The 25,364-nt window shown below is 42.7% G+C and overlaps 2 protein-coding genes across 2 annotated transcripts; one reads left to right on the top strand and one right to left on the bottom strand.

The window, feature by feature from the left end:
* Positions 1-1,878: 1,878 nt before the first annotated feature.
* Positions 1,879-4,755, bottom strand: mgme1 (mitochondrial genome maintenance exonuclease 1). The gene is made up of 4 exons (XM_010869454.3): positions 3,764-4,755; positions 3,460-3,679; positions 2,962-3,094; positions 1,879-2,633 (listed from the first exon to the last, which is right to left on the bottom strand). Exons 1-4 carry the CDS (start codon positions 4,305-4,307, stop codon positions 2,499-2,501), a joined length of 1,032 nt encoding a protein of 343 aa, XP_010867756.1. The 5' UTR covers positions 4,308-4,755; the 3' UTR covers positions 1,879-2,498.
* Positions 4,756-4,884: 129 nt separating this feature from the next.
* Positions 4,885-13,972, top strand: snx5 (sorting nexin 5). Its single transcript, XM_010869461.5, has 13 exons — positions 4,885-5,025; positions 7,681-7,785; positions 8,082-8,192; positions 8,353-8,474; positions 8,616-8,739; positions 9,483-9,578; positions 10,074-10,179; positions 10,624-10,699; positions 10,876-10,915; positions 11,119-11,205; positions 11,576-11,735; positions 12,205-12,290; positions 12,547-13,972. Exons 1-13 carry the CDS (start codon positions 4,990-4,992, stop codon positions 12,595-12,597), a joined length of 1,200 nt encoding a protein of 399 aa, XP_010867763.1. The 5' UTR covers positions 4,885-4,989; the 3' UTR covers positions 12,598-13,972.
* The last annotated feature ends 11,392 nt before the right edge of the window (positions 13,973-25,364 follow it).

Below are 25,364 nucleotides of genomic sequence, written 5' to 3'. Positions count from 1 at the left end.
TTTTTTAGCTCAAATTATATGAACGTGTTTATTAATGATGGCTGCCATCATTTGATAAATCCTTATTAATTTTTTGGGGTGGAGAAACACTATACTAATTGATACAGAATTCAAATATTTTGATATTTCATTGTAGCCATGAATTTACATTTTGAAATGATTTCCTATTCTTCTACACTAATTGGATTTGAGACATAGTATCATACAATTGAAGTATGTAAATATTTGTTATAGATACTGAAATTATTTTTCATGCTTTTATATTTAATTACTGAAAATGACATTGCTTTACAATACAGAAAACTGCATTATTAACCAGTTATGATAAGTTATGGAAAGATTATGTTATGGTCATGGTATAAATGTAAAATAGTTCAAATCTAGTTCTAGTTAAAATTTAATTGGTAATTATTTTTAACTTAGAACACACACCACCATTAGTAGCGAGTCAAAACCGGAACTGAAACAGATCTGGCACAGAGGCAATCCAGAGGTAAATTTAAATATAGATTTGGGTCTGAGCTGGGCCTATGCTGGCCCAAGTCTGTTTTAGATCTGGATTACATCTGGACCCCGGGCCGGGATCTGGCGCGGATACATTTTGTTATCTTGGTAGTAGCTTACCGCAATCCTGTTGAAGTCTATTTCCATGTAAATGCACCACTGGAACACATCACATTTGTTGTCATGTAAAAGGTATTCTGTATTTCATCAAAGCTTTTACATTTTTGACCAATAGACAAAGTACTAAATACAAAAAAGTATTGTGATTGTTCATACAACATTCTTGAGTTAGGGATTGGTCGGATGTTTTAGGACGAATTTCGCTAAAGGATTTGTAGCGGCAAATACATAACATAACACAATGGTTTCAGGGACCGGTTTTGGCTCGACAACGCCACATTCGACAACAGTAGCCAAATGCATCTTTAAGAAGCCTACCCAATGTGAAATGTACTTCAATGATGATTGAAGGGATCAACCAAATTCACGCATTTCTCAAACTATAAAGTATTGCCACTGTTGATAGAAGCAAAACCCGTTTCCAAAAATGTTGGGACACTGTGTAAAATGGACCATCCGGCTTGTTAACAGCGCAGTTCAAAAGCCAGTATCCGTGATGGTATGGTGGTGCATTAGTGCACATGGCATGGGTGACTGGCACATCTGTGAAGGCACCATTTGCTGAACAATATACAGGTGCTGGTCATATAATTAGAATATCATCAAAAAGTTGATTTATTTCAGTAATTCCATTCAAAAAGTGAAACTTTCGGAGATACTTAATTTGGGATTTTCATTAGTTGTCAGTTATAATCATCACAATTAAAAGAAATAAGCATTTGAAATATAGCAGTCTGTGTGTAATGAATGAATATAATACACAAGTTTCACTTTTTGAATGGAATTACTGACATAAATCTACTTTTTGACGATATTCTAATTATATGACCCGCACCTGTTCACTGGTTTTGGAGCAACACATGCTGCCATCCATACAATGTATTTTTCAGGGAAGGCCTTGCTTATTTCAGAAAGACAATGCCAAACCACATTCTGCACTTATTACAACAGCACGGCTCTACAGTAAAAGTCTGGGTGGTAAACCGGCCTGCCTGCAGTCCAGACCGGTCACACGCTGACAACATTTGGCACATTATGAAACAAAAAAACTGTTAAAAGAGGTGATGCAACACAGTGGTAAAAATGCCCCTGTCCCAACTTCTTTGAAACGTGTTGCCAGCATCAAATAAAAAATGTTAATGTACTATTCAAAAAACAATGACATTTCTGTTTCAACGTTTGATATGTTATCTTTGTACTATTTTCAATTAAATGCAGGAATAAATGATTTGCACATCATTTGATTCTGTTTTTATTTGCATTTTATGCAGCGTCCCAACTTTTTGGAAACAGGGTTGTACAGTGCAGAACCTTCAGTAGGTATCGACTGACGAATTAGAGATGTTTTCTGTTCGTTTTACAGAATGAAATAATTTCTTGTTGTTGTATTAATTGTGGATAACGCTTAAGGGCTCTCCCATACTCATTTCTCTTCAATGTGAATGGTGAGCACTACATTACCACTGCCCCCAGTGTGGGAAAAGCTCTCAACAGAGTGGGACATCTTAGAACACACTGATGCATTCACACTGGAGAGCTGTACCTCAGTCCCAGTGTAATAAGAGCTTCAGTCAAGAGATTTGTCTCATTAGACACCAGTGCTCTCACACAGAAGTTCCACTGTGGGAAGAGTTTCAGTGTTTCAAACCAACTAAATTTTCTTTAAAGAGTTAAGTTAACTTTAGATCTTACTTAATGTGATAATACAGTAACTTTGTGTTTGTATAAGAAATAATTCTCTCTCTCTCTCTCTCTTGCATCCAGGTCTATTCTCAGCATACTTCCCTGGTAAAATGTCAGTGAAAAAACTGAAAGAAAACCAACACAGTGTCAGATCCCGGTAGACAGCAGCAATACATGTGGTTCTCGCCCTTTCAACTCTTCTCCGAGTACTCCTCCAATCGCACCAGCCATCTCTCCCAGTACTGTAGCACCTGGTCCGAGCTCAGTAAGTGTGGATGGGCTGGTGAACCATCTTTATAGGCCACCACAATCAGACCATTCTCCACCTATGAGGAGAGGGCGAAGCCATGGCAGAAGTTAGGCACAATATATAGCATGTTAATGGGGCAAAAAAGAGCCTGTAAAAAAGTTCTGTTAAGGATTCACCGAACCGATAAAATGATTGGCCGGTACCCAATATATATCGGCCAATCATTGGCTGATGTTGATGCTGATGGAGCAACACTACTCACTGGGCTGAATCGGAGGAGGACGGAGTACTCACTAATCAAGCGGTGTGTCGTCCTTTATACAAACACTGAGGATTTCTTTGTACCATGGATGATTTGTAGGAAGCAGCTTAGGACAGGCTGAGTGAACAGCGGTCAGACCCACCTGGTAGTTGTAGTTCACATCATTGTTCAGGGCACCGACGTAAGCTGCCACCTGAAGAGGGTTGTCGTATGTGTTGTCCAGGAAAGGTTTAGACCTCTCTGATGTTTTCCAGTCAATCACACACAGCACACCCCTGAGGGAACAAAGGCCAAGCTTTAATGGGCAGTTTCCCAGATATGGATTTCATGTCCAGGCTGTTTATTAGGGCTGTTTATTATTTACCTGCAACTGGGAAACTCTAGGAATCACATTAGGAAGAATATAAGTGTGACATTAATAAACTGACAGGATAGGCAGAGCTAGAGTCTCCAGTCCTCTCTGTTTGTTATGTTTCAGGCGTACTACACTGCAGGAGTTGCATGTACTCTAAATTGCATTATATTGCTAAATGACATGGCAAGGTTTGCTGGTACATGTTTGAGAGATCTGTCCTGCCTTTGCGAGATCTGGCAGTTGCCTGCAGTGTCGTTAGCCAATGATCACGGCCCTGTTACAAACCTGTAAAGGGCAACACAGTCCACAATCCCCAGGTAGCCTAGTTTGTTGTGTAGCACGCGGCTCTCGATGGCTCTCACTCCCCTAATGTCGTCCATCACGTGCCGAATACTCTCCATGTATCCTTCCACTTCTGCTGGAACCTCTGGTGCCTTTTCCTCAGTTTTTAATGGTAGAACATTCTCCACAGCTATGTGGAAGAGCTTGCCCTGCCTGAAAAGATCTGACAAAGAAACATTCGGTCATTTCAATGACAGAAACAGATAAATTAACATACAATTACAGGGTGCTGCTTGTGCATACTTACTCTGGCTGTATTCTTTGAAGCCTTCCTCTCCAAGTTGAGCGATCATCCTCTTCCTCCATCTCTCGAGGAAAAACTGTTGCTCTGGGGATAGAGTTTGCTGTAGGATACGGGTGACACTGGGAACAGAGCCCCTATCCTGACCCCTTTGTAGGATAATTCTGGCTGGAGCCGCTCCGTGCTCAGTTTCGCTAATTGCAAAAGCCTTTTCGTGGTTGAGCAAAGGGTGGCGAGTTTTAGGCACTTTGGGTAAAGGTTGGTTAGGAGTTGAGGATTTTATCACAGGTCCGTAGATGTGAGTATCTTGCTCTTCTAGACTCTCGGGTGTTTGAGCACTGACTCGGTGGGTCATGACTGACTTGACAAGTTTTGAGTAGCGTTCGCTGTCCACGGAACTGTATGGACTTTTCTTGCGATTTGAAAATGCATTGCAGGTAGAGAAAGTATTCGTGGAAGTCCGGTTACAATAGGAGAAGAGTGCACTGGCACCATTGAAGCTAGCTCGCTCCCCTACAAGTAGGGCACATCTAGACAGACCTAAGTGCATTTCCTAGGTAGCTAACGAGCGTTAGTGGCAAATTTACTATAAGCAGCTAAAGTTTCTAGGAGGTATCTCTTCTTTCTCCATCATTGACGCAATGCATTTAGATAAAATCGCAGCATATAACGCTACGCTTTCATTGGATTAAACAACGACTTAATACATGTTTAAAATAACGGATGCATAGTGGATAGTAGTCACCTCTCCAGAACGACGCGCCGTTTTTTGCGTTACAACTTTTTGACCTAAGATGGTCAGGTTGCTGGGGCTTGTAGTTTTTCCCCAAACTGATTCCTATGTGAGATATGACAGAAACAACTACAAGTCCATTCATCCCTTCTGAAAGGCTGTCATTTTTGCCGGACATGGAACAAATGTAATAATGTAATTTTAAACGGCGAAAAACCGGGCCATCTACAGTGTGTTTTCAATTATGTAATTATTTAGTATTTAGAATGGTCATATCCACACGTAAAACATGCACTGTCAGTGGAATCCAATAAAAGTAACTAACTATATTGACTGAGATTCTGTTCAAGTCCAATCAAAAACAGCAGGGCGGCTAAATGGGCGGGGGATTCATTTATGTCATAGGACCGGAAGAACGAAACTGGATTTGGAAATTGGGAATTCAGAAGCTATCGTTTGCGAATATATATATAGCTAGATTTTCAGCGTTTTTATAATCATGACATCCACCCTTGATGACAGCGAAAAAGAAAAGGTAAGTTATGTGCAATACACCTACATAAAATATCGTTTGCCAACTAACGTTTGCTGGTCAACTTTAATCTAACAGACGTTAGCAATTTATTTTAGCCACGGTACGATCCTGTAGACTGCTAACGCCCGATTAGCTCTTGTCTTGTACATCTTTGTGAGTTATCACTTGTTTGGGAAGGGAACAGTACAGTATTTAGTTAACGTTAATCATATAATCCTTCATCTACGATAATCACCCGGATAAGCAATGCACTGGTAATGAGGATACCTAGTTAGCATGATGTCTGAGTAAACAGAGCTACGCTCGTCTGTTGTTGAAAGCGATATTGGCAGGCTAGTATTACTAGTTAGGTAGACAAAGACTAGATAAAAGTAGTTGTAAATCGTCTAATAATAACTATCTGCTTCCTACAGTAATTTTGCCACAAATATATGATTGTATAGTAACTATTCTATTTGTAACCCCCGCTGGACACGGTTTCAATTTGCTGCTTGTTGAAGCCTTCATAAATCTTGTAGCCTTCTGCGTTTGATACTTCCTCTGCCAACGAGATGGGCTGTGAATGCGTAGGACACTTTGATCTTGGACATAAATGCTAGTGTCACGGGTTCCATTTCACCTTATTGATATATGATAAGTGGCTATATAGCTGTTGGTTTTAGATTGTGTGCCACAGATCACTGAGCATGCCATTGCACCTAGGAAATTTACAACGTGGCAGTAACATGCAACGTTTTGTATTGCGCATACTTTGGTGCACATTAAGACACAATAGTGTTATGTCCAAATTGTTGTCCTGGGCAATAAAAGGACTTCCATGCATATGGACTGACTTGAATTTCATAGCGCTGTGGTTTTTCTTCTCTTTTTCATTTCCTGTAAGATTTTCCAGAGGAAACTTCTCCTGCTTTATTTCTGTTGACTCTGCAAAGTTGAGTAGCTGAGTGTAGGCAGTAGTATGGTGAAATCTTTCACAGGCTGTGGTATCCAATCTTTGACTTAATCACCATAACATCTGGAGCTTTCTCCAACTAAAACAGAAACAGCTGTTCAGATGGAAGAAGTGTAGCTGAGACAATGACTGTATGGAATGGTAAAAAGAGACAACGCTTCTTTCAAAGTTACAAGATAAGCGCACAACTTGTAACATATTTGTAAAATGCTAAATATATTTAGTGTTAATCCTTAACTAGGATTCTGGGTGATACTGCAACATCAGTGGTCAGTTTATTAGGTGTACCCATTTAGTACTTGGTTGGTCCTCTTTGCCTCCAGAATAGCCTGAATTTTAAAAGGCCTGAAACATTTTATAGGGATGTACTCTGTTTTTTACTGATATGTCTGGAACCCGATGTGGTTGTGGGCTGCAATACCCCGATCATGACAAGGCCGGCAAGTTGTGTAGCTAAAGATACTGTTCTGCACGCAACCTTTGTACCGTGCCGTTAAGTGCATGTTTGTGGGGCAATTCTTGCTCTTCCTGTTTTTATGCCTTTTCCAACAGGAAACTGGCCTCAAGCTGTGAGGATTGTCATCAAAACCTCCTATTCTAAATTTGGGGGCCCCTCAGGGGTGTTTCCTCTGCCCTCTAGTGTACCCCCTGTTCACCCATGCCTACGTGACTCTGGGGCCCCCCAGGGGTGTTTCCTCTGCCCTCTAGTGTACCCCCTGTTCACCCATGCCTACGTGACTCTGGGGCCCCCCAGGGGTGTTTCCTCTGCCCTCTTGTGTGCCCCCTGCTCACCTGTGGCTACATGACTCTGGGGCCCCTCAGGGGTGTTTCCTCTGCCCTCTAGTGTACCCCCTGTTCACCCATGCCTACGTGACTCTGAGGCCCCTCAGGGGTGTTTCCTCTGCCCTCTAGTGTACCCCCTGTTCACCCATGCCTACGTGACTCTGGGGCCCCCCAGGGGTGTTTCCTCTGCCCTCTTGTGTGCCCCCTGTTCACCTGTGGCTACATGACTCTCTATAAGTGGGCGGTTTTGAGTCACCATACACATTGAACTTGTCTCAGTCCATCGTGGTCACGTCCAACAGTGTTGTCCAGCATGTGCGTCATTGACTCCATCACCTTACAGAGACCAAAGAAATGTGGCGTGTCGTGTTGTGTCCTGTTCGCCATCTGACTGGATTCTGATCCTGTCGTCCAGTAACTAGTTGAGACAGCCCAGAGTATGGAGCTTGTCAAGGCAGACGGCCATCATCCCCGGATTCTATCCGATATGCCTAGATGGTCGTCTGGCTACCATTGCCAAGATTTGGCCCGTGCCAATGTTCTGGTTCTTATGCGAAAAGGCTTGGAGAGTTTCTGTCTGCCAGCTGCTAAACACCTGCTGAACCTCTTCATGTAAATAACAGGCTGTTGCTATTGTTGTTGTTGTTAATAATAATAATAATATGGTTGATGTTATTGTAGTCTTTAGTTGCTTAGTATCTTTTTTGTCCTGTAGATACGACCTATATTGCATAGGAGAAGCTCTAAGATTTGTTCTCGGCAGTTGACTGTACCTGTTTACAAACACAGACTGTCATTCCATTAATAAATTATCAAATGACAAGGGTTAATGGTTTTACTACATTTCGTGCGGACGAAGCAATCGGGCCAGCTTGTAGTGGTAAAAGTGGACCATGTCTTTCTGTTCCCCATTCTCTTAGGCTCGCTCTGTGTCTGTGGACCTGAATAACGACGCCTCTCTTCTCATTGACATCCCTGACGCTCTCTGTGAACGAGACAAGGTCAAGTTCACAGTTCACACCAAGGTAAAACGACAACCTCAATGTTCCCCCGACCCTCAGGGTCACAGCAAGTAACTTTACATTGAGTTATTAGAGCGATCCAGGTTTCATTCATTGATTTAGACTAGTGTGGTTTCTGAGTCACATGGTTACCTCGTGTAATGTTGCTCTCCACTGGCTGCTTTTCTTAATGAAAGTATCCGTTACATTATGAAAATAGATATATTTTAAATGACTCCCTACTGATTAATTTCCTCTCTCCAGTTCTGATTGAAACGTCCTGATAACTAGAGCATGAATGTTCTTATCTGTCTGACCAGACCACCCTGAGTTGCTTCCAGAAGCTAGACTTCTCTGTTCCTAGGCAACACGAGGATTTTATCTGGCTCCATGACACGCTGGTTGAGACTGAGGACTATGCTGGACTCATCGTGAGTGTCCTGCGTCTCACACACACACACACAGATTGAGACACTATTGGGCATGTCATGTGTTGGGCACGTTGTCTTTCCTCAAATATCCAGCATTAAGGTCACTTCAACACGCCACAATACCCCCCCCCCCCCCCCCCATCTTCCCCTGTTGTTTCAGATCCCTCCAGCCCCCCCGAAGCCTGACTTTGAGAGCCCCAGGGAGAAGATGCATAAACTGGGAGAGGGGGAAGCTACTATGACCAAGGAGGAGTACAGCAAGATGAAGCAGGAGTTGGAGGCGTGAGTCGTGTCCAAGCTTAATGCTCCGTGTTAAAAAGCGTTCCTCTGGAAGGTGTGGGAAGGATTGGGCTGATTTTGAACCGTGCGTGCGAATGCTGTCAGTGATTTGGCGGGTTTCCGCCCACCCTTCCTCTCTTCCAGTGAGTATCTGGCTGTATTTAAGAAGACCGTACAAGTCCACGAGGTGTTTCTGCAGCGACTCTCCTCTCACCCGATCCTGAGCAAGGACCGGAACTTCCAGATATTCCTCGAGTATGACCAGGATGTGAGTTCAACCCATGGGGAAGGAAACCGATAAGACTGCGACCGTGTGCAGTTGTACTGACTTCCCAGTGAGCCGATGGCTCGTGTTCGTCAAAAGCGCGGCCCTCGCGGGAAACATTTTGCAGTGGAAAATGAAAACGCTGTTTTCGTTGCGCAGTTCAGATTGTGCCTCTGATTTGTTAGACTTAGGGGGGGGCTGTTTAGCCTGGCCGTTAAAGCAGTCGGTTTCTGCGGCGGCGCCCTGAGCCATCAGTGTGAGAAACCTGTTGTCCCGTGCGAGGCGGGCGACAATGAATTGCTTCTGTAAGTGGCTCTGGATAGGAGTTGAATGTAAAGGTGGAACTGGAGGATAGAGAGGAGGAGAGGGGGAGCTGAGGAGGAGCTGAGGAGGACAGGAAACGGCACGCAGACCTCTGGCTCCTCCTGTTGCTGATCTCAGCTGTTACTGCGGCCTGGTCTCCCTCATGGCTTTGTCATCTGGAGTCAGCTAACAGGGTGTTTCCAGGCCTTTTGGTAGATTAGTTTTTTATTTTTTATTTTGTTAAACCTTTTTTAGTTCTTTAAAAAAAACTTATTTTAACTTTATCTTTCTTAGCCTATCGTCTTTGTTCTTATTTGAGACAGAAAAACGCTCACGAGTGCCACAACTACTGTAGCAAGCATAATTCATGTTAAATTGCAAAATAGTACCTTCTTCCCATTGGCTGAATGAATATTTCCCCTCCCAACGATTGGTCTGTTTAGCTGAGTGTGCGGAGGAAGAACGCCAAGGAGACGTTTGGAAGTTTCTTCAAGAACATGGTGAAGAGTGCTGACGAGGTCATCATCTCGGGGATAAAGGTGGGTGTGGCCTGTATGAATTTTTAGGTTGGCAGCAACCTCTGCATTTGGCAGCAATGTCAAATATGCCCAAAGCTTTTATTTTGTATTTGCATTTAAATAATTTTTTGTGAGGTCACAATGGAATGCATAAAAAACTAGATGGAGAAAATCCTAGCAGGTGAGGTTGTCCAGTGGTTTTAGCTGCTGTTACATCTGGAACACGTCTAAATACTGTAGCATGGGATTGAGTCAGGCCCACTGCTCCTTCAGTGCTAAATCTCACATTGTTCCAAACTTTCCTGACAAATATAGCATACAAATGCCTGAGAGAATATTAAAAAAGAGAGAAATTCAAAGCAAGAGCCTCTGAAATTGCTCAGCGGCAAAATCACTTTTCCAAGCTTGCACAAATTGGACTTGATGTATGAAATGTGTGCATGAATAAAATCTAAATGTATAGAATGCACTGCGGTGTGCAGAATGTTAATCACATTTTAAAATATTTTCTTTCAGGAAGTGGATGACTTCTTTGAGCAGGAGAAGACGTTTCTCCTTGATTACTCTTCAAAGATCAAAGACTCTACAGCCAAAGCAGAGAAAATGACGCGCTCTCATAAAAGTAGGACCGTGACTAACTGAAAAAAGATTTCAAGTGTGATTGGAAGTGTGTGTTTGGGTTTTCTTTCTGTCTTATGTTGACGTCGGAGGTTATCCCCTCACAGATGAATTATCATAGCTATCATGTCCTGTATTATTCAGGATGAAAATACCTCATTAGTTGTGGGCAGAGAGAGCAGAAACCAACTGACACCCAGGCTAATATGATTTGCATCAGAATAGAATTAGCATTTAGGTTTATTGTCCTTCCCGAATGAAACGTGTATTCTTTGGCATTGCTGTAGATTAAGAACATCACCTGCATGTGCATCTAAACGCAGTCCGTCACACGACCGCCAATCATCGTGTGGCAGAACCTGAAGCGATGTCACTTCCTGTAACTTGTGGTGTTCTTACTGTTGGCTTGGAGAGTTTGTATTGATCGGCCTGTTTTTCTCTGTTTCAGATGTGGCCGATGATTACATCCACATCTCTGCCACTCTGAGCAGTCTCTCTGTCGATGACAACACGGCACTTAAAAAGTGAGCAACATTATTCATTCTAAATATAGTAAAGAGTCTGTTTCTACCTCAAGGCAACAACTGGTTGCTAAATGAATAGTTGAAATATTACTCAGTACCAGCAACAACCCAGAATATTGCAACAATGCAAAATATTCAGATTTTGCTGAAGTTATAATTTTTTGTTTTCCCTTCAGGCACCTTGAGAAGTTTGCAGACCTGTTTGAGAAACTGCGGGTATGAACTAGGGCTGAAGATGTGCTCATGCTCAATCGTCTGTTCCTTTTGATGAACTTTGTTTCAATAAATAAGTAAAAGTTTACTGTCAACTTCCATGCCCGTTTCATTAATAAATGACATCTTTAGTGGCTCTATTTTGCGTACTGTGTGTGTTTGAGCGTGATGCTAGTATCTCTGTGGCCATGTCGTCCCTGCTGTAGAAAGTGGAAGGTCGAGTGGCGTCGGACGAGGAGCTGAAACTCACAGAGCTGTTGAGGTACTACATGAGGGACATCCAGGCTGCTAAGGTGAGACCCGAAATACAGTAACACAGTTTACCGTCATGGTCCTTTACCCTTTACGTCATAGGTCTTCAAAGCTCTCCTGAGGACCCCCCAGCCGTTCCATCTGTTAGATGTATCCCAGAGCTAGCTCCCCTGAATCAACTCATTAACTAATTAACATGCTTTATGTGCTTCTCCCAAAACCCTTTATGAAGGCATTAATCTATGTCAAACGAGCAGTTTGACAGAACGTCAGTTCACAGTCAAGACAAGACGATGCTCCGAATGGAGTTTAATTCATGGGTCGTATCCAAGTCAATCCGTGTGCCAGAGTTTACTCCTTTCATTGGATCTCGGCGCTCCTGGAAACCTCCTGTGTGTTTGTGTCTGTCAGGACCTGTTATACCGGCGCGCCAGGGCTCTGGCGGACTACGAGAACTCCAACAAGGCCCTGGACAAGGCCCGCCTGAAGAGCAAAGACATGGCTCAGGCCGAGGAGCACCAACAACAGTGCCTGCAGAAGTTTGACAAGCTGTCAGAGTCGGGAAAAAGAGGTGTGTGTGTGGTGTGTGTGTGTGTGTGTGTGGGGTATGTGTGTGTGTGTGTGTGTGTGTGTGGTATGTGTGTGTGTGTGTGTGTGTGTGTGTGGTATGTGTGTGTGTGTGGTATATGTGTGTGTGTGTGTGTGTGTGTGGTATGTGTGTGGTATGTGTGTGTGTGTGTGTGTGTGTGTGTGTGTGTGTGTGTGTGTGTGTGTGTGTGTGTGTGTGTGTGTGTGTGTGTGTGTGTGTGTGTGTGGTGTGTGTGTGTGGTATGTGTGTGTGTGTGTGTGGTGTGTGTGTGTGTGTGTGTGGTATGTGTGTGTGTGTGTGTGGTATGTGTGTGTGTGTGTGTGGTATGTGTGGTGTGTGTGTGTGTGGTATGTGTGTGTGTGGTATGTGTGTGTGTGGTATGTGTATGTGGGGGGTGTTTGGGGTGTTTGGGGTGTGGGTGAGTACTAACTGTGCTGTTTTCTCATCCCAGAGTTGACCAGCTTTAAGGGCAGAAGAGTGGTTGCATTCCGTAAGAACCTCATAGAGATGGCAGAGTTGGAGATCAAGCACGCGAAGGTATGTCCAAATGTGTTGGAGTCTCCGTGTGTTTAAATAAACTACGTTGTTGGCACTTTTCTGAATGTTCGGTTGGCGAGGGTGTCCCTTGGTTTCCTCTGCACTGGGTCGTCCTTCCATCTGGGTGTCTGACTGGGCATGACAAAATCTAGTATCTCCAATAATCAAAAATGTGGTTGAGGTTTGCATGTTTCAGTGGTAATGTGTGGTTGTGGTTGTAAGGACATGACACTGATCCGTCTTCCCGTGGCCACAGAACAACATGGCACTGCTGCAGGGCTGCATTGAGCTTCTGAAGAGCAACTGACCCGCCTGTTTCCTGCCTGCCTCTTGGACCACTCACTGACCAGCAGCCTTTAACGAGAGGAACCCCAATACCTGGGGTTGTGTGTCTCTACCCCTGGGAGGACCTCAGGGCACATTGTCTCACAGCGAAAAGGAGCGTCAGCCCCCGATCTGGAGCATTTCCTCGCCTTTTGAAGTTGATCCTGAGTACCCCTGCCCTTCACCCCAAGAAAGAGTCCGCTCCCATGTCAGAAAAGACCCCGCCCCTTTCCTGTCTGCGGTTTCTTTCTGTTTGTCAGTGTACAGAAGCCCCGCCCCTCTCCTCTCTGCCCCGCCCTTATCCAGGTCTCATGGGACGCTCAGCTTTTCTGTAGCTCGGTTCCGCTTCCAGTCTCCCTGTAACCTCTGTGTTTTTTGATGTTTTTTATGATGCTGATGTCAGAATTCTAGCCTGTTTGTGGCAATGTTTTGCTTGCTGTTCATGTCTCATCTACTAGCTTCCTTACGCCCTGCCCCTGAAAACATTAACACATCGCCGCAGGTTCTGTCATCAAGACGTTGTCAGGAATTCATTTCAAATTGGCCTGTACTGAACCCATCCCATGGGAGAGTTCCACCTGAAAAGCTGCAGTTCTGTAATACCCTACTTGTATGATCTGGTTGCAGATTACATCTGTTTCCCAATTGCAACGCCACTTTAATCCGCTAATGGCCATCAGTACCTGATGATTGACACCGTGAATAATGCTGACCGCTATCAGCTGGTGCTTCTTTGGTACTGAACACTTGACCACGTCAATCCTTAAGCCACACTGTAGTGAAACCCTATAGTTATTTGATAAAAGTTGTCATTGTATACATGGGTATCCCAGCCATTAGTTTCCACTAACGCCAAATTTTGTTTTAAGAATTACATTTCCAATTTGCTTTTTGTTACTGATGATACCTTTCATAATTGCCAGGCTAGCCTGGGTGCCACTCTGTCAGCTCTCTTACCTGCTCCATTTGTAATGCCATGTTTTGGCTTGACAATGACACAAAGGAGGTTGGCAAGAGCTGAATGCTGTTCTGGAACCAGGCTATGCGTAAACATATTAACCTGTGAAAGAATAGTCTACAGCGGACCAAAATGGTTCGTTCTGAAATAAAAGCAATTCAGTTATTTGAATTGCTATGGAAAAGAATGAGGTAAAATGTAAAAATAACCTAGCAATCATTTCCAAGCCCAGAGAGCTGTTGTAAAGAGAGGTGTGGTGGTGTTTTTTGATATTTGAATGTATTTCTAATGGATTCCAGGTGTGTGAATTACTTGTTTGCATTGTTTTCTTTTCTTACAGAACATCTACATTTTTTAAAATTTGCAATAATGACATTAAATAAGTCCTACTTTCCCAGAATCCTCTGTGTTAGTCGCATTAATGCAGTCGAACAGTGTGTGGTGTCATCACTTTGATTTTATTGGTAATTAGTTAATTTGTCACCGGGACAACAGCACCTTTACACCTGCAGGTGGCGCATTCTGCCTCTTGAAGAGCATTTGGGAGAGAAAGCGCCTCACCGAAAACCTAAACTGCTATATCTGGAAGTGCTCTTTAACTTACTGCAGGACTGTTAAAGTGTTATAATGTAGGGATCTATAGGGTGTTTTCATGCTCACCATTCTACAAAGACCAAAGAATGAAAATAAAACATTCCTGTGGAATGTGACCGGTGCGATTAAAGACCTCGTAATTCTGTCAAGATTGCAATGCAATTACCTGTGAGGGGCTTTCTCCCACTGTGTTGCTTCCACTTTACTTCTGGCTCCGAGTGCCCATGTACCCGTCTCGTTTCCCTGCATTCGTACAGTATAACCCACAAAGAGAATACTAACTCCAATGTTGCCCGGCTGCCAGTTAAAGCTGCAGGTTCCATTCCTTTCTTGCCAGGAACTGAAAATAACTAGTGTATCTTAGTACAGAAACTGACTGCTTTATCCATGGGAGTCAGGCTGTTCATCAGTCCCTGTCCTGAATGTCTGCTGAGGACTTTTCACTCAACAGACCTTCTGAGGCCTTCTGCTACAGTGTGGAACGCTGTAGGTGAGCTGGGAGGAAATGCCAGCGTTCCTCTGGGACTTGCCACCACCAAAGCACACAGGGAACATATCCTGCTCATTGAGCACAGCTTGGTTAACAATCACTACTAACAAACCAACACGTCTGAAACTTCCCTGGGCCACTGACAGTCTGGCTGAACTCTTTGACTAATGAAATCAAAACCATTACAGACACTCCACAGAGTCCTTTGTGTCTCTTTTAAGACGTGAATACAGATGTTCCGTAGATTTTGGCTAAGGGACAATGTGATTGGCTGAAGCTTTGAAAAGGCCTCAGTGATGTGACCTACGTCTCTGGGCGTGTATAGAACATACTGTAGACCTGGATTTTAACTTCACAGGAACCTTTTTCTTTTGCCCTTAACTACACCCCACTCACACACTCTGCACAGCTCCACAAGGGTCTGGAATAAATCCTCTGTGACGTTATGGAATCTGTCTTGGTTTTAAACCATGCTTGTGGGCTAGAACTGGTCATGACCTATGAAGTCGCTGTGTGTGGGCGTGCTGTATGACTAGGATCCTCCTCCGTTCTAAGTGCTGAGACTTCCTGAACAAACATTGCACTGATGCGTTGAGAGCAAATGGTCCTACCCCCCCCCCCCCCCCCGCGGGCTGCAGTGTCCCAGCCGCTGGACCGGAACCTACTTAGTTTTGTGTGTTAGGACAGTGGTTTGTTTTCAGCTGGCATGGACGCAACACTACGTTTCAGAAAGTCACTTGTGAGAGATCACAATGTGGTGAACATCCGTACGCCGTTTATTTAGTCGCTAAGAATCTGCATATTTTGTGGTCTTCTTCAAGAAGTCGTTCAATATTTATGATTGGAAATGACAGATGGTTGGAATGTTGGTCCCATCTAATATAATTGCTTCATATACTGTCTGTATAGAATAAACAGATTCCAGATTACATTTCAGCACAACATATTTCATTTGTATGCTGATATAGGGTCACGACTGAAACAACCTGGTTCACTTTGGGTCTTGAGACAGAACCAATGCATTAGCGAATAGAGTGGCTTTTGGGACACAATATCTACCAGCATCAAGGAAACCGGTTCTGGTTTGCTGTATTTATCAACCACAAAACTGCTGCGTTCATTAGTACAGCTGGAATTTTAAAGGTACTCCTCCAACGTTGTTGAACGGTAGCTTGTCTTACATTCTAGGTCTCTACATCCTGTCATGTTGCTATTCTCCATGCTTTCCGTCCAACCAGGAGGCACATAAGTCCAAAGATAATTAGAATCAACTGCTGAGCCCAAGAACAGAAATACTTTTTTCAAGTACTCCGGGATTTGATCCTGCAGCCATTCCATTACTGCTCAAAATTGGAAAATGTAATTGTAATTGTAGACGGTTACATTCTGGCCAAATGACCCAATAAAAAGAGCCTGGGCCGCCAATCCAATAATAATTCATCAAAGTGGTAGTTGCATGAATGAGGAAAACTTGTTGCTTGCCAGCAATTTCAGTTTAAATGGCTTAGTGTGAATGTCCCTTCCAATTTGTGGTCTGGTTTGGTTGACAGGTGAGTTATGGTTAAAGCCCGTTACACACACTGTGACTGGACACACACACACACACACACACACAGACAGACAGACAGACATTATTCAGCTGTTACTCACGTCTCAACAGCTTTCTCCATACCAGTTCCAACATGACTTTTTTATTGGGTCATTTGGCCAGTCTGTAACCCTCAACATTTACATTTTCCGATTTTAGGCATTTAGCAGAATCTACAGCTAAGTCATCCAGAGAGACTTCTAGTTAGTACAGACTCATCGAGTCACTGTGAAGTGTGACCACCAGGTTTCTAAATCCAATTGTGGCTGACAGGCAGAATCTGAGTGACTACTGTTTAGCACAGTTCACACTGACTTCTATGGTAGTTCCTGTTGATTGCGGAACCTTCTAACCTTTGTGTCAGTCTTTACTCACACATACCTCACTGACCTCAGTGGAGAAAAACCAGTGAGAACAGGACACATCAATGGGTTCAAGTTACAGCCAGGGTTGTGTTCATCTGACGACACAATTTATCTTGTGCCTCTACAGATAGGAAGCAACAGAAAGGAACAGGAAGGAAGCAAATGACTGTAAACAAAATCCAGTATAAAAATATATATTTGTATAAATCCTCATTTTATTTTGAATGCCTAGGAGGCACTGATACAAATAGTGACTCTAGTTTTATAGACTCTGCGCTCTGGCCAAAGGATTGGCACTCAGCACCTCGCTCCACTCCATCTGCGTTGTGCTCAAACTCTGGCTCAGGCCAGTTTGATTAATTTACTCATTGATCGATTCTCAAACTCTGGCACAGGCCTGTTTGATTCATTTGCTGATTGATCGATTCTCAAGAGCTGGCTCAGGCCTGTTTGATTCATTTACTGATTGAGGGATTCTCTTGCATTACAGCCCGATGATATGCTGAGTGATAAAGTAAATTAGTGATTTCTTTTTCTTGTGTCATGCTGTAGCAATGATGAATTTAGCTATTAAAATGACTAGCTTATTCAGGTCAAAGGTCACAGGATGAATCTAAGCCAATAACAGGGTTTGGGTGTGTACATAATTGTGCATATAGTATGTTGTGTGGTAGTGGATGAGTTGTGTTGGCAAATGGACTCCATATGAGGCTCTAGGGTTTTTTATTTAGTAATTATTTTACAAGGTAAGTATGTCTCAGACCTTGGGGAGGCGGTTTCCATGTAGCAACCTTTCAGTTACTAGTACGAAGATGGTAACATGTCTTCCATAAGAGTATAGTGGGGGACAGGGTACAACGCCACACAGATGACATGTCCGGGCCACTGTTGGCGTATTATTGCCATAGTGACATGTCTGGAGACAATTTGGTAACCAGTGGACATCCGGAGTACTGATACATCCTCCTGAGGTGTTTCGGAAACATTACTTGGTGTTGCAACTTAGTTTCATCAAGTGTTGGGCAACACCTTGACAGGGTCTGGCAGAGCTCGCAGACGTTTTCAGAGTTAGCAAGTCTTTTGTGCACAATTACATACCTTCCCTTTTGGTGAAGTTCCCTCTGTCTAACACTTCTACTCATTATTAGCATGTTTAATAGCTGTTTTGCGCAGAATTAGAAGAAATGCTTTTTCTTAGGTGTTTAAACTGGTTTATGTGTTTGATCACAGGGCTTAAAAGTACACGGTGCTTATGGCTCAATCCACCAGCTATAACAATGCATTAAGAACCTCTAGAACCTAAAAACCCTGTGATCGTATGTTTCGGAGAACCATTTTAGGTTGCATATGGAGCCTATTTTGGTTCATCTTTGTTTTAAGAGTGTAGCGCTTGTATGGCAAAACACTGCATGTTATCTGCTTCTTACAGAAGTTATGAATGAACAAATGGTTTGTCTTATCATGACTTTCATTTTTACTGACGGTTCTTACATTCATTCATCATGTTCCATTGCCTATTATGCACAATATGTTGCTTTAAAGTCTATGTAACAGTATACTTGTCTTTATTCATACATGCATACATCATAGTGTAAAATAATAAAGTCTTACCTTATTCATCACAGGGCAAGATAGTAAGTACTAGATTTATAACATTTATATTTTATTCTCATGAAATATTCTTTTTGATTAACAAAATGTATTCTTTACATGAATCATTGTGTCTGGGTGCTATGACAAGGCCAGAAATGTTTTATCACTAATAAAAGCGGACAACATTCATAGCCTGTCATAATGCCGTCATGACACCTTGGTGCCACTTATTTAGACTTGTTATGATGTTATACAACGGATTGATATAATGGATATACAGCTGAGGACATCGTTGGGTCCCAATCCATTAAACCTACCACACTTCCATTACACCACACCTGTAAACACTATGTCTGTCCAGGATTTAGAATGGTCGTTGAGCAGACCATATAAGACGTGTCCATACCGCTATGCTGTGGTGCTGATGAAGAGGAGGCAAGCAGGTGAAATAGGAACCATCCAGAAAATATCACTGTAATGTCCAGTAACTTTTCACGTGTTATGTCAACATTATGAACATTTAAGACTGGTTATGTTAGCTGTTACTATCAGTTATTAAACATGACAACGAATCAAGACGATGTATTCTGTCAAGACTGACATATAATACTGATTGTCACTGAAAAACTTGAATTAATGAGTGGAGGAACATAATGAATACAGATGCTTCCGTACAGGTGTACTGCATGATACAACTAAACAATTAACATCCTGTCATGTTCTTTGGCATACATACAAATGCTGAGCATGCTCAGTTGGCCCCGATTTTGGATCAAGATGGCAAGAGAAAAGGATCTAAATGACTTTGAAAGTGGGTTAATTATTGGGGACAGATGGCAGGAGCATCAGTCACAAACAATCCTCAAATGGTTAGTGTTTCAATAGCATCAGTGACTAAAGTCACATCTGCATTCAGATCTATGGGACAGACACCAGAAAATAAGGTCGGAGATTGTCGTCAAATGTGTACATTTGATGACTGTGATGCTTGTGCATCAAATCTGAGGACAAACAGAAGAGCAACTCTTTCCCAGGTGACTGAGAAAGTCAATGCAGGATGTGATCAGATTGTGTCAGCAAGAACAGCCTGTTAAGAGAACACAGAGAGGGATATTATAGTAAGGTTGTAGTGCATAAAACCCTCATAAACAATGTTCTAACTCGTTTGTCACATGTTTGTATCTTAGTGGCTCAAAAGCTTGTGGTTCAATTCTCACTTTTCTCTGTCTCACTCCGTCTGTTTCACTGATTGCAGATTTTACTACTAACATGATCCTATCGCCAAGCCCTGAAAGATTTCAATAGTTTTTCTTAATCATTTGGGAAACACCATTAGGGTTGGCTGCCTTATTCTCTGACAAAATGTAAACACATTTTCGGTGATTGTTTAGAGGCTTTAACTGTTACCCTACCCGCCTCTTTCACAAGTGCTAGAATCCCAAATGGGTTTTCACATTTCCTAGTGAGAAGCCCAATGTTAAAATAAAAGAAACACATACTTCTATTACTTTTTTAATCACTTTTTGTGTTTCAAATCACATAAATTGGGTGTACAACCTTCCAACAGATCCCAGCTAACTTGGTTTCAATTCACAATCATTATGTTGCCTCCTTCTATTTCTGCTCTGTCACTTTCTGTTTCGGTTGGCTTTCTTGGTGTCTAACCACCAGCTTGGATGTGACCCAGCCTTCAAAGCCATAGTAAAGTCATGCTACTGAGCTTTTATACAATTTCCACATGTAGTTTTCAAAGTACCACTCAGACAAAACAAGGGGTACTTCAATACATTTTAATCAATGTTTAATCAGTGTCTACATTTTAATACATTTTGTGTGATATGATACATCCTGCAGAAAAACCTGCAATGATATAATATGTAACACTGTCTTTAAACAATATGTGCTTGGATTCTGTCACTAGAAAATAGATGTTTTAAAGCATTAACATTCAGTTTTGAACCTTAGCAAAGCAAAGATCCAGAGAGCTCTGTAGGAATACCTGGTTGGGAGTCATATCAGCCCATTCTTTCCAAATTTTACCAACAATTACTTGCAATATTCGATAAACTCCTTACAAACATGGTGGATGCTGTATGTTAGATTTTAGCTTCTCTGTTGGGAGGGTGGTATCCCAACAACAGAATATTCTGGCCATGTATTGTCGTTAGAAATCTTGACGCCAGTAGACTCCTCTTCTAGACCCCTGATTGGCCAGCTGATTCTCCTCTAGACTGCTGATTAGCCTGCCAATCCCACTCCAGACCTCTGATTGGCCAGCTCTTAGGGTGCCCGTCAGGACTAGGACTGTGTGCTTGTGGCAAACTTTTGTAATCTTGGTTATCCAGAAGTAAAGTTAACTCGTCAAAGAACGTTGTTTCCTGTTTTACTTTTGAGGGATATGACATCCTTGTGCAAATAAGGAAGCCAAGACTCCATGTAAAATGGAAAAAAAAATATCTGTTTATTTCACTCTGTTTATCTTGGCCAAGAGGCATCAAAGATTGTTTTGTGTGTAAATAATTACTCAATGGTGAAAAGCCCACATCTGAAGCATCCGGTCAACATGTCCACTATGGGGAGGAGAAACCCAGTGTCAGAGCTGTGGAAGACTGGAGCAAAATCAAACAAGGCTGTCATTCTGACAATTTTGTCACTAATGAATGATCACAATTCAATTTTATGTTTGTACAATACGTTATGAACAGAGTGAACCATGGTTTTCATACATTTACACTACCAAAGTGAAACAACTTGTAATTATTGAAAAAGAACACAGGGCAAACTGAGTTATTGAACACACACTTCTCAGGATAGACGTTTCCTAACTGAAAAATGTATGTTTGGATCTCGTGTTACAGGTTCTTCCTGCTCAGCTTCACTACCTGTGGATTATCTTGGTGTAGCTATAAAAAAAATCTTTGTCACTGCTTCTTGTAAATCACCTGACTCTCTTTTGACCTTGGCATATTTTAATCTTTAATCTGCCTGCAAGAATCCACCCAAAAGAGATTGACCATTTATGCTTTGGTGAAGTATGGGCATAGGGCATTGAACAACACCTAGGTTTGAAAAACACAACAACCTTGACAGTTTAACTGCTTATTACATTTTATATTTTTACTTAAACATGGGAGATCAGAGCAACCTGAGCTGTTATCCACTGTTAGGTCACGCAGGCAAATGCATACACACAAACACACACACACACATACACACACACACACACACAAGTTTGTACAGCTACCCTCATGGGGACCAGAAAATAGAAATTGCATGTTCCCTTGCCCTAAACTTAACCCTAAACCTAACCCTAACCCTTACCCTAACCCTAACCTTAACCTAACCCTAATATAACCCTAAACCTAACCCTAACCTTAACCTCAATAAAGTAACATTTATGCCTAAACTTTACTTAGATGTAATGCCTAACCTTAACCCTAAACTTAACCAACAACGCCCGGACCTTAAAGAAACCCCAATTCTAACTATAAAATCAATTGTAAGTTTGACCCTAAACCTAAACCCTGAGCCGGAAATTGACTTTTGCCTCACGGGGACCGGCAAAAGGTCCCAATTAGGTCAATTTTTTCTGGTTTTACTATACTCATTGGGACATTTGGTCTCCATTCGTTCAGTAAGACCTAACCCACACACCCACACACACACACACCCACACACACACACCCACACTCAAACCAACAGACATCCACTGTTGGCTGAGTGTAGCGTTGGTGGAGTCTCTGGAATGTTCTCATCTGTCTGGCAATCCCAGGAAACAGCTGTGTGGCCGTCTCTTCCATCAGCTTGCCTGCCTGCCTCTGGGTAACCCGTCCCTGGGCTATGAGCCTGGAACAACGACCAATCCGAGCCTCAGGGGAAGTGTCGGCATCATTACCTATCTTTCATTTAATTTCTCCAGGGCTTTTATTTTTATGACGGGAATCAGACGGAGGCGGCTGGAGATGTGAAGGTTGTTGATCCCAGGGTCTTTGGCACAGGGCTGCATTAGTGCACGGAGCCCAGAGTTTACCACCTTAAAGTGACCATATCATTCTAGGGGAGTGACTTTGCCGTGTAAAGTATGAGCGTAAAAACATACACTTTTCCATTATATCCGATCTCACGAAGTGAGCGAGCCACATGTAATATAAATGAGAAGCTAACCAGCTCATAGCCTACTGGACTAAAGGCAGTGCCCCTTCAGTTAGATATCTAGCTAGTTTTGTAACATCCTTTTATCAAAATAAACATGTTTTAATGCATCGGCTGCCCAGAATGGATGCAGTGCCAGTCCAGGCAATGGTGCTTTATAACCCTGTGTCCCGCAACCACTTTACAGTGTAGTGATTGTTGCTTGGGTGGACAAGACACTTTACAGCGTAGTGATTGTTGCTTGGGTGGACAAGACACTTTACAGCGTAGTGATTGTTGCTTGGGTGGACAAGACACCTGGGGTAGTGTGTTGCAGGAGGCAATTGGTTGATAGACCAAGCCGATTGAGCCAATCCCTATCGCTCCAGTGATTGTATCATGATTGTCTTACCATATTGGCCAATGAATGCCACTTTCTGGAAGTGTTTGGGAAAGAGACTGTACTCTAAGAGCTAACTTTCTGTGTTTTTCTCTAATAATAATCTGATTAACCTGCTTCTGAACTGGTTAAAAATGTTGACAGCGTGGCTCGAATGGGGCTACTACAATCAGGTCAGAGTTTGCCAGCTGACAAAATGAACTAATTGGTCATCCAAAAAAAAAAGGTTTTAGGTCTCTGAGTCAATGAGACCAAGCTGAGGTACAGTAGCAGGCTGGTAATAACTTCAACTTTTTTGTGTGATTTTTGAAAATGTCTCACTTGACCAGATGCACCTGCTGTGGAAGCCTGGTGAAACCAGTTACTGAAACAACGTATAATTTTCAGTAAATGACAAAGGCAAAAAGCCCCCTTTCAAAATAGTAGCTTCATCAACGAGACCCAATCCCAAGTTGCCCCCAGACAGGGTCTGGGCCTGTCATTGGGTGTGTCTGTACTGGTCAAGTGCATAGGATGCAGGGCTTAGGGCCTGATTTGGGACTGGGCCTACAAAGGAAACAGGTTGTCCTTTCTCACACAGTCAGCCATCATTAAAGCAGGACCAGTGGGGGGTTTCCTGGTGTCCCCCAGTGGTTCATTTCCATGCCGCAGCTGTGTGTTTTAGGACTAACTATACTCATGGGGACCAAATGTCCCCATGAGTATAGTAAAACCAGACAAAATTGGACTCAGGGGGACCTTTTGGCGTTGTACAAGTCTGCGATTTAGCTAGAAGAGAGACCCCTCCCAAATTCGTCCGTTAATTTAAAAAAATCACATTCAATTTACTAATCACCAATCATGAACTTGGACAGGCTTGTGAGAAACCTGTCTTCAGCCTGATGATTTTACTGCCCCTAAATGAGGCCTCCTCTGTTGTTGACACTAGTGATGACCTCCCCACTCATCTCACAAAGGTGGAGGTACTGTTAACATTTTGGACACCAAATTAAATTGTATGCCGGAATTTACTGTGTTTTTTGTCTTTTGAGGTTTAAGTCATGAAATGTATGCTGCCTAATCAAATCACTTTTCATAGCTATAGGATTATAGTCATGGCAAATAACATTCCCATTTTGGATGACTTCAATATTCATGGGATCCAGTTTTGTCCCATGGAATACTTCTGGGGGAGATTCTCTCCTCAATAACAGATTAAATGATGACCAGCCTTTGTGGTGTGTTTGAGTCAGCATTTCGCAACTAAAAAGCTACACAGGTTAGTTTGCCTTGTCCTCACTGCCCTGACACTTTGATGTCTTGCATCATTGATTGCACTGTGTGGTCATAGAAATTATACTAAAAAAAATCCCAACAAATGTCTATGTTTACCTGGTTACCTGAATATTCATTTAAAGTTAAAGTGAACATTTCTACATTCCATGTATATAGATCAAAGACATGGTGCAATATGTGAACGATATTACGCTACGTGCCACAATATGCCGCCAAACAATTGAAAGATAGGAGTACAAATACAGTAGAAACACAGCAGCCAAAGTAAACCAAAAGCCGGACTTTGGTAAGTGAAAGGAGGGAGAGAAGGTTATGAACACGTTGAACTGAAGTAAATTACCGCCACCCAACATGGCAACTGGTATTCACAATTTTAGTGTGTAAAACCTCTCACCAGATCTGTATGGGCGCTGTTAAAACACAGGGAGAACGTTGTCATTTGGGACAGAAGCAGTGTTTAACTTTTAGGGGCTGGATATGAGTCACAGGGTGTTCCCAAATATGAGGAAGCAGAACAGGGCAGAACACTGAAAGCATCAGGGTCCGTTTTTACCAAGTGTTTCACATTTGATCTTGGATGATCTTATCCTTTCAGGCCCTTGATATGGGCAGCAGGTAGCCTACTGGTTAGAGTGCTGTTTCAGTAACCAACAGAATCCTCAAGCAGATGAACTGTCCATCTAACCTTGAGCAAGGCACTTAACCCAAACATTTCCAGGGTGGCTCTCTATGAGGCTGATCCCCTGTTTATGGCATCGCTTTCTGACTGTGTCTCCAGGCAACGCTTTTGTGGAACAGGACAGTGTAATATATGAATGGGTTGATGTGCACCAGGGGACAATCTGATTCTAAGCCAGCACTCCTACTCTGGATTTGACTGATCAGTACAGGACCTGGAGAGACATCAACTTATTCAGGCTCTCTTTCATGCTGGGTTGAGGCCATCTTTCATGCTGTGAGTTCTTGTAATGGTTCCCCCGATGGGCCGACATGAAGTGATCTCTGTGTGTTCTCAGTCAATTGTTTTGGCTGTCAAGTCTTTTGTTATGAGAGGCTCACACACCAGAGAGCAACAGAGTGCAGTCTGTGTCAAGGGCAGTTACAACACAGCTGATTAGTGAAGCATGAATTAGTTCACTGTGATAAGGGCTCGGTGGTATTGGAGACCAATAGAGGGAAAGGAAATACAAAGAGGTGCGTCTGAGATTTGGATTCTGTTTTTACCCTTCACACCTTCGAATTGGATCCGTGTGGGGAGCTGCCATCATGAGAAATTGGGGTCATCTGCTTCGGTAGAGAACATAATGTCAGGTTGGAGATTCAATCTGGCAACTTTCTGGTTACTCGTGAGATGCT

This window comes from Esox lucius, chromosome 6 (genome assembly GCF_011004845.1).
Source record: "Esox lucius isolate fEsoLuc1 chromosome 6, fEsoLuc1.pri, whole genome shotgun sequence".
Lineage (NCBI taxonomy): Eukaryota > Metazoa > Chordata > Actinopteri > Esociformes > Esocidae > Esox > Esox lucius.
The sequence above is the reverse complement of the archived record's forward strand: the minus strand, read 5'-3'. Positions and strand labels throughout refer to the sequence as shown.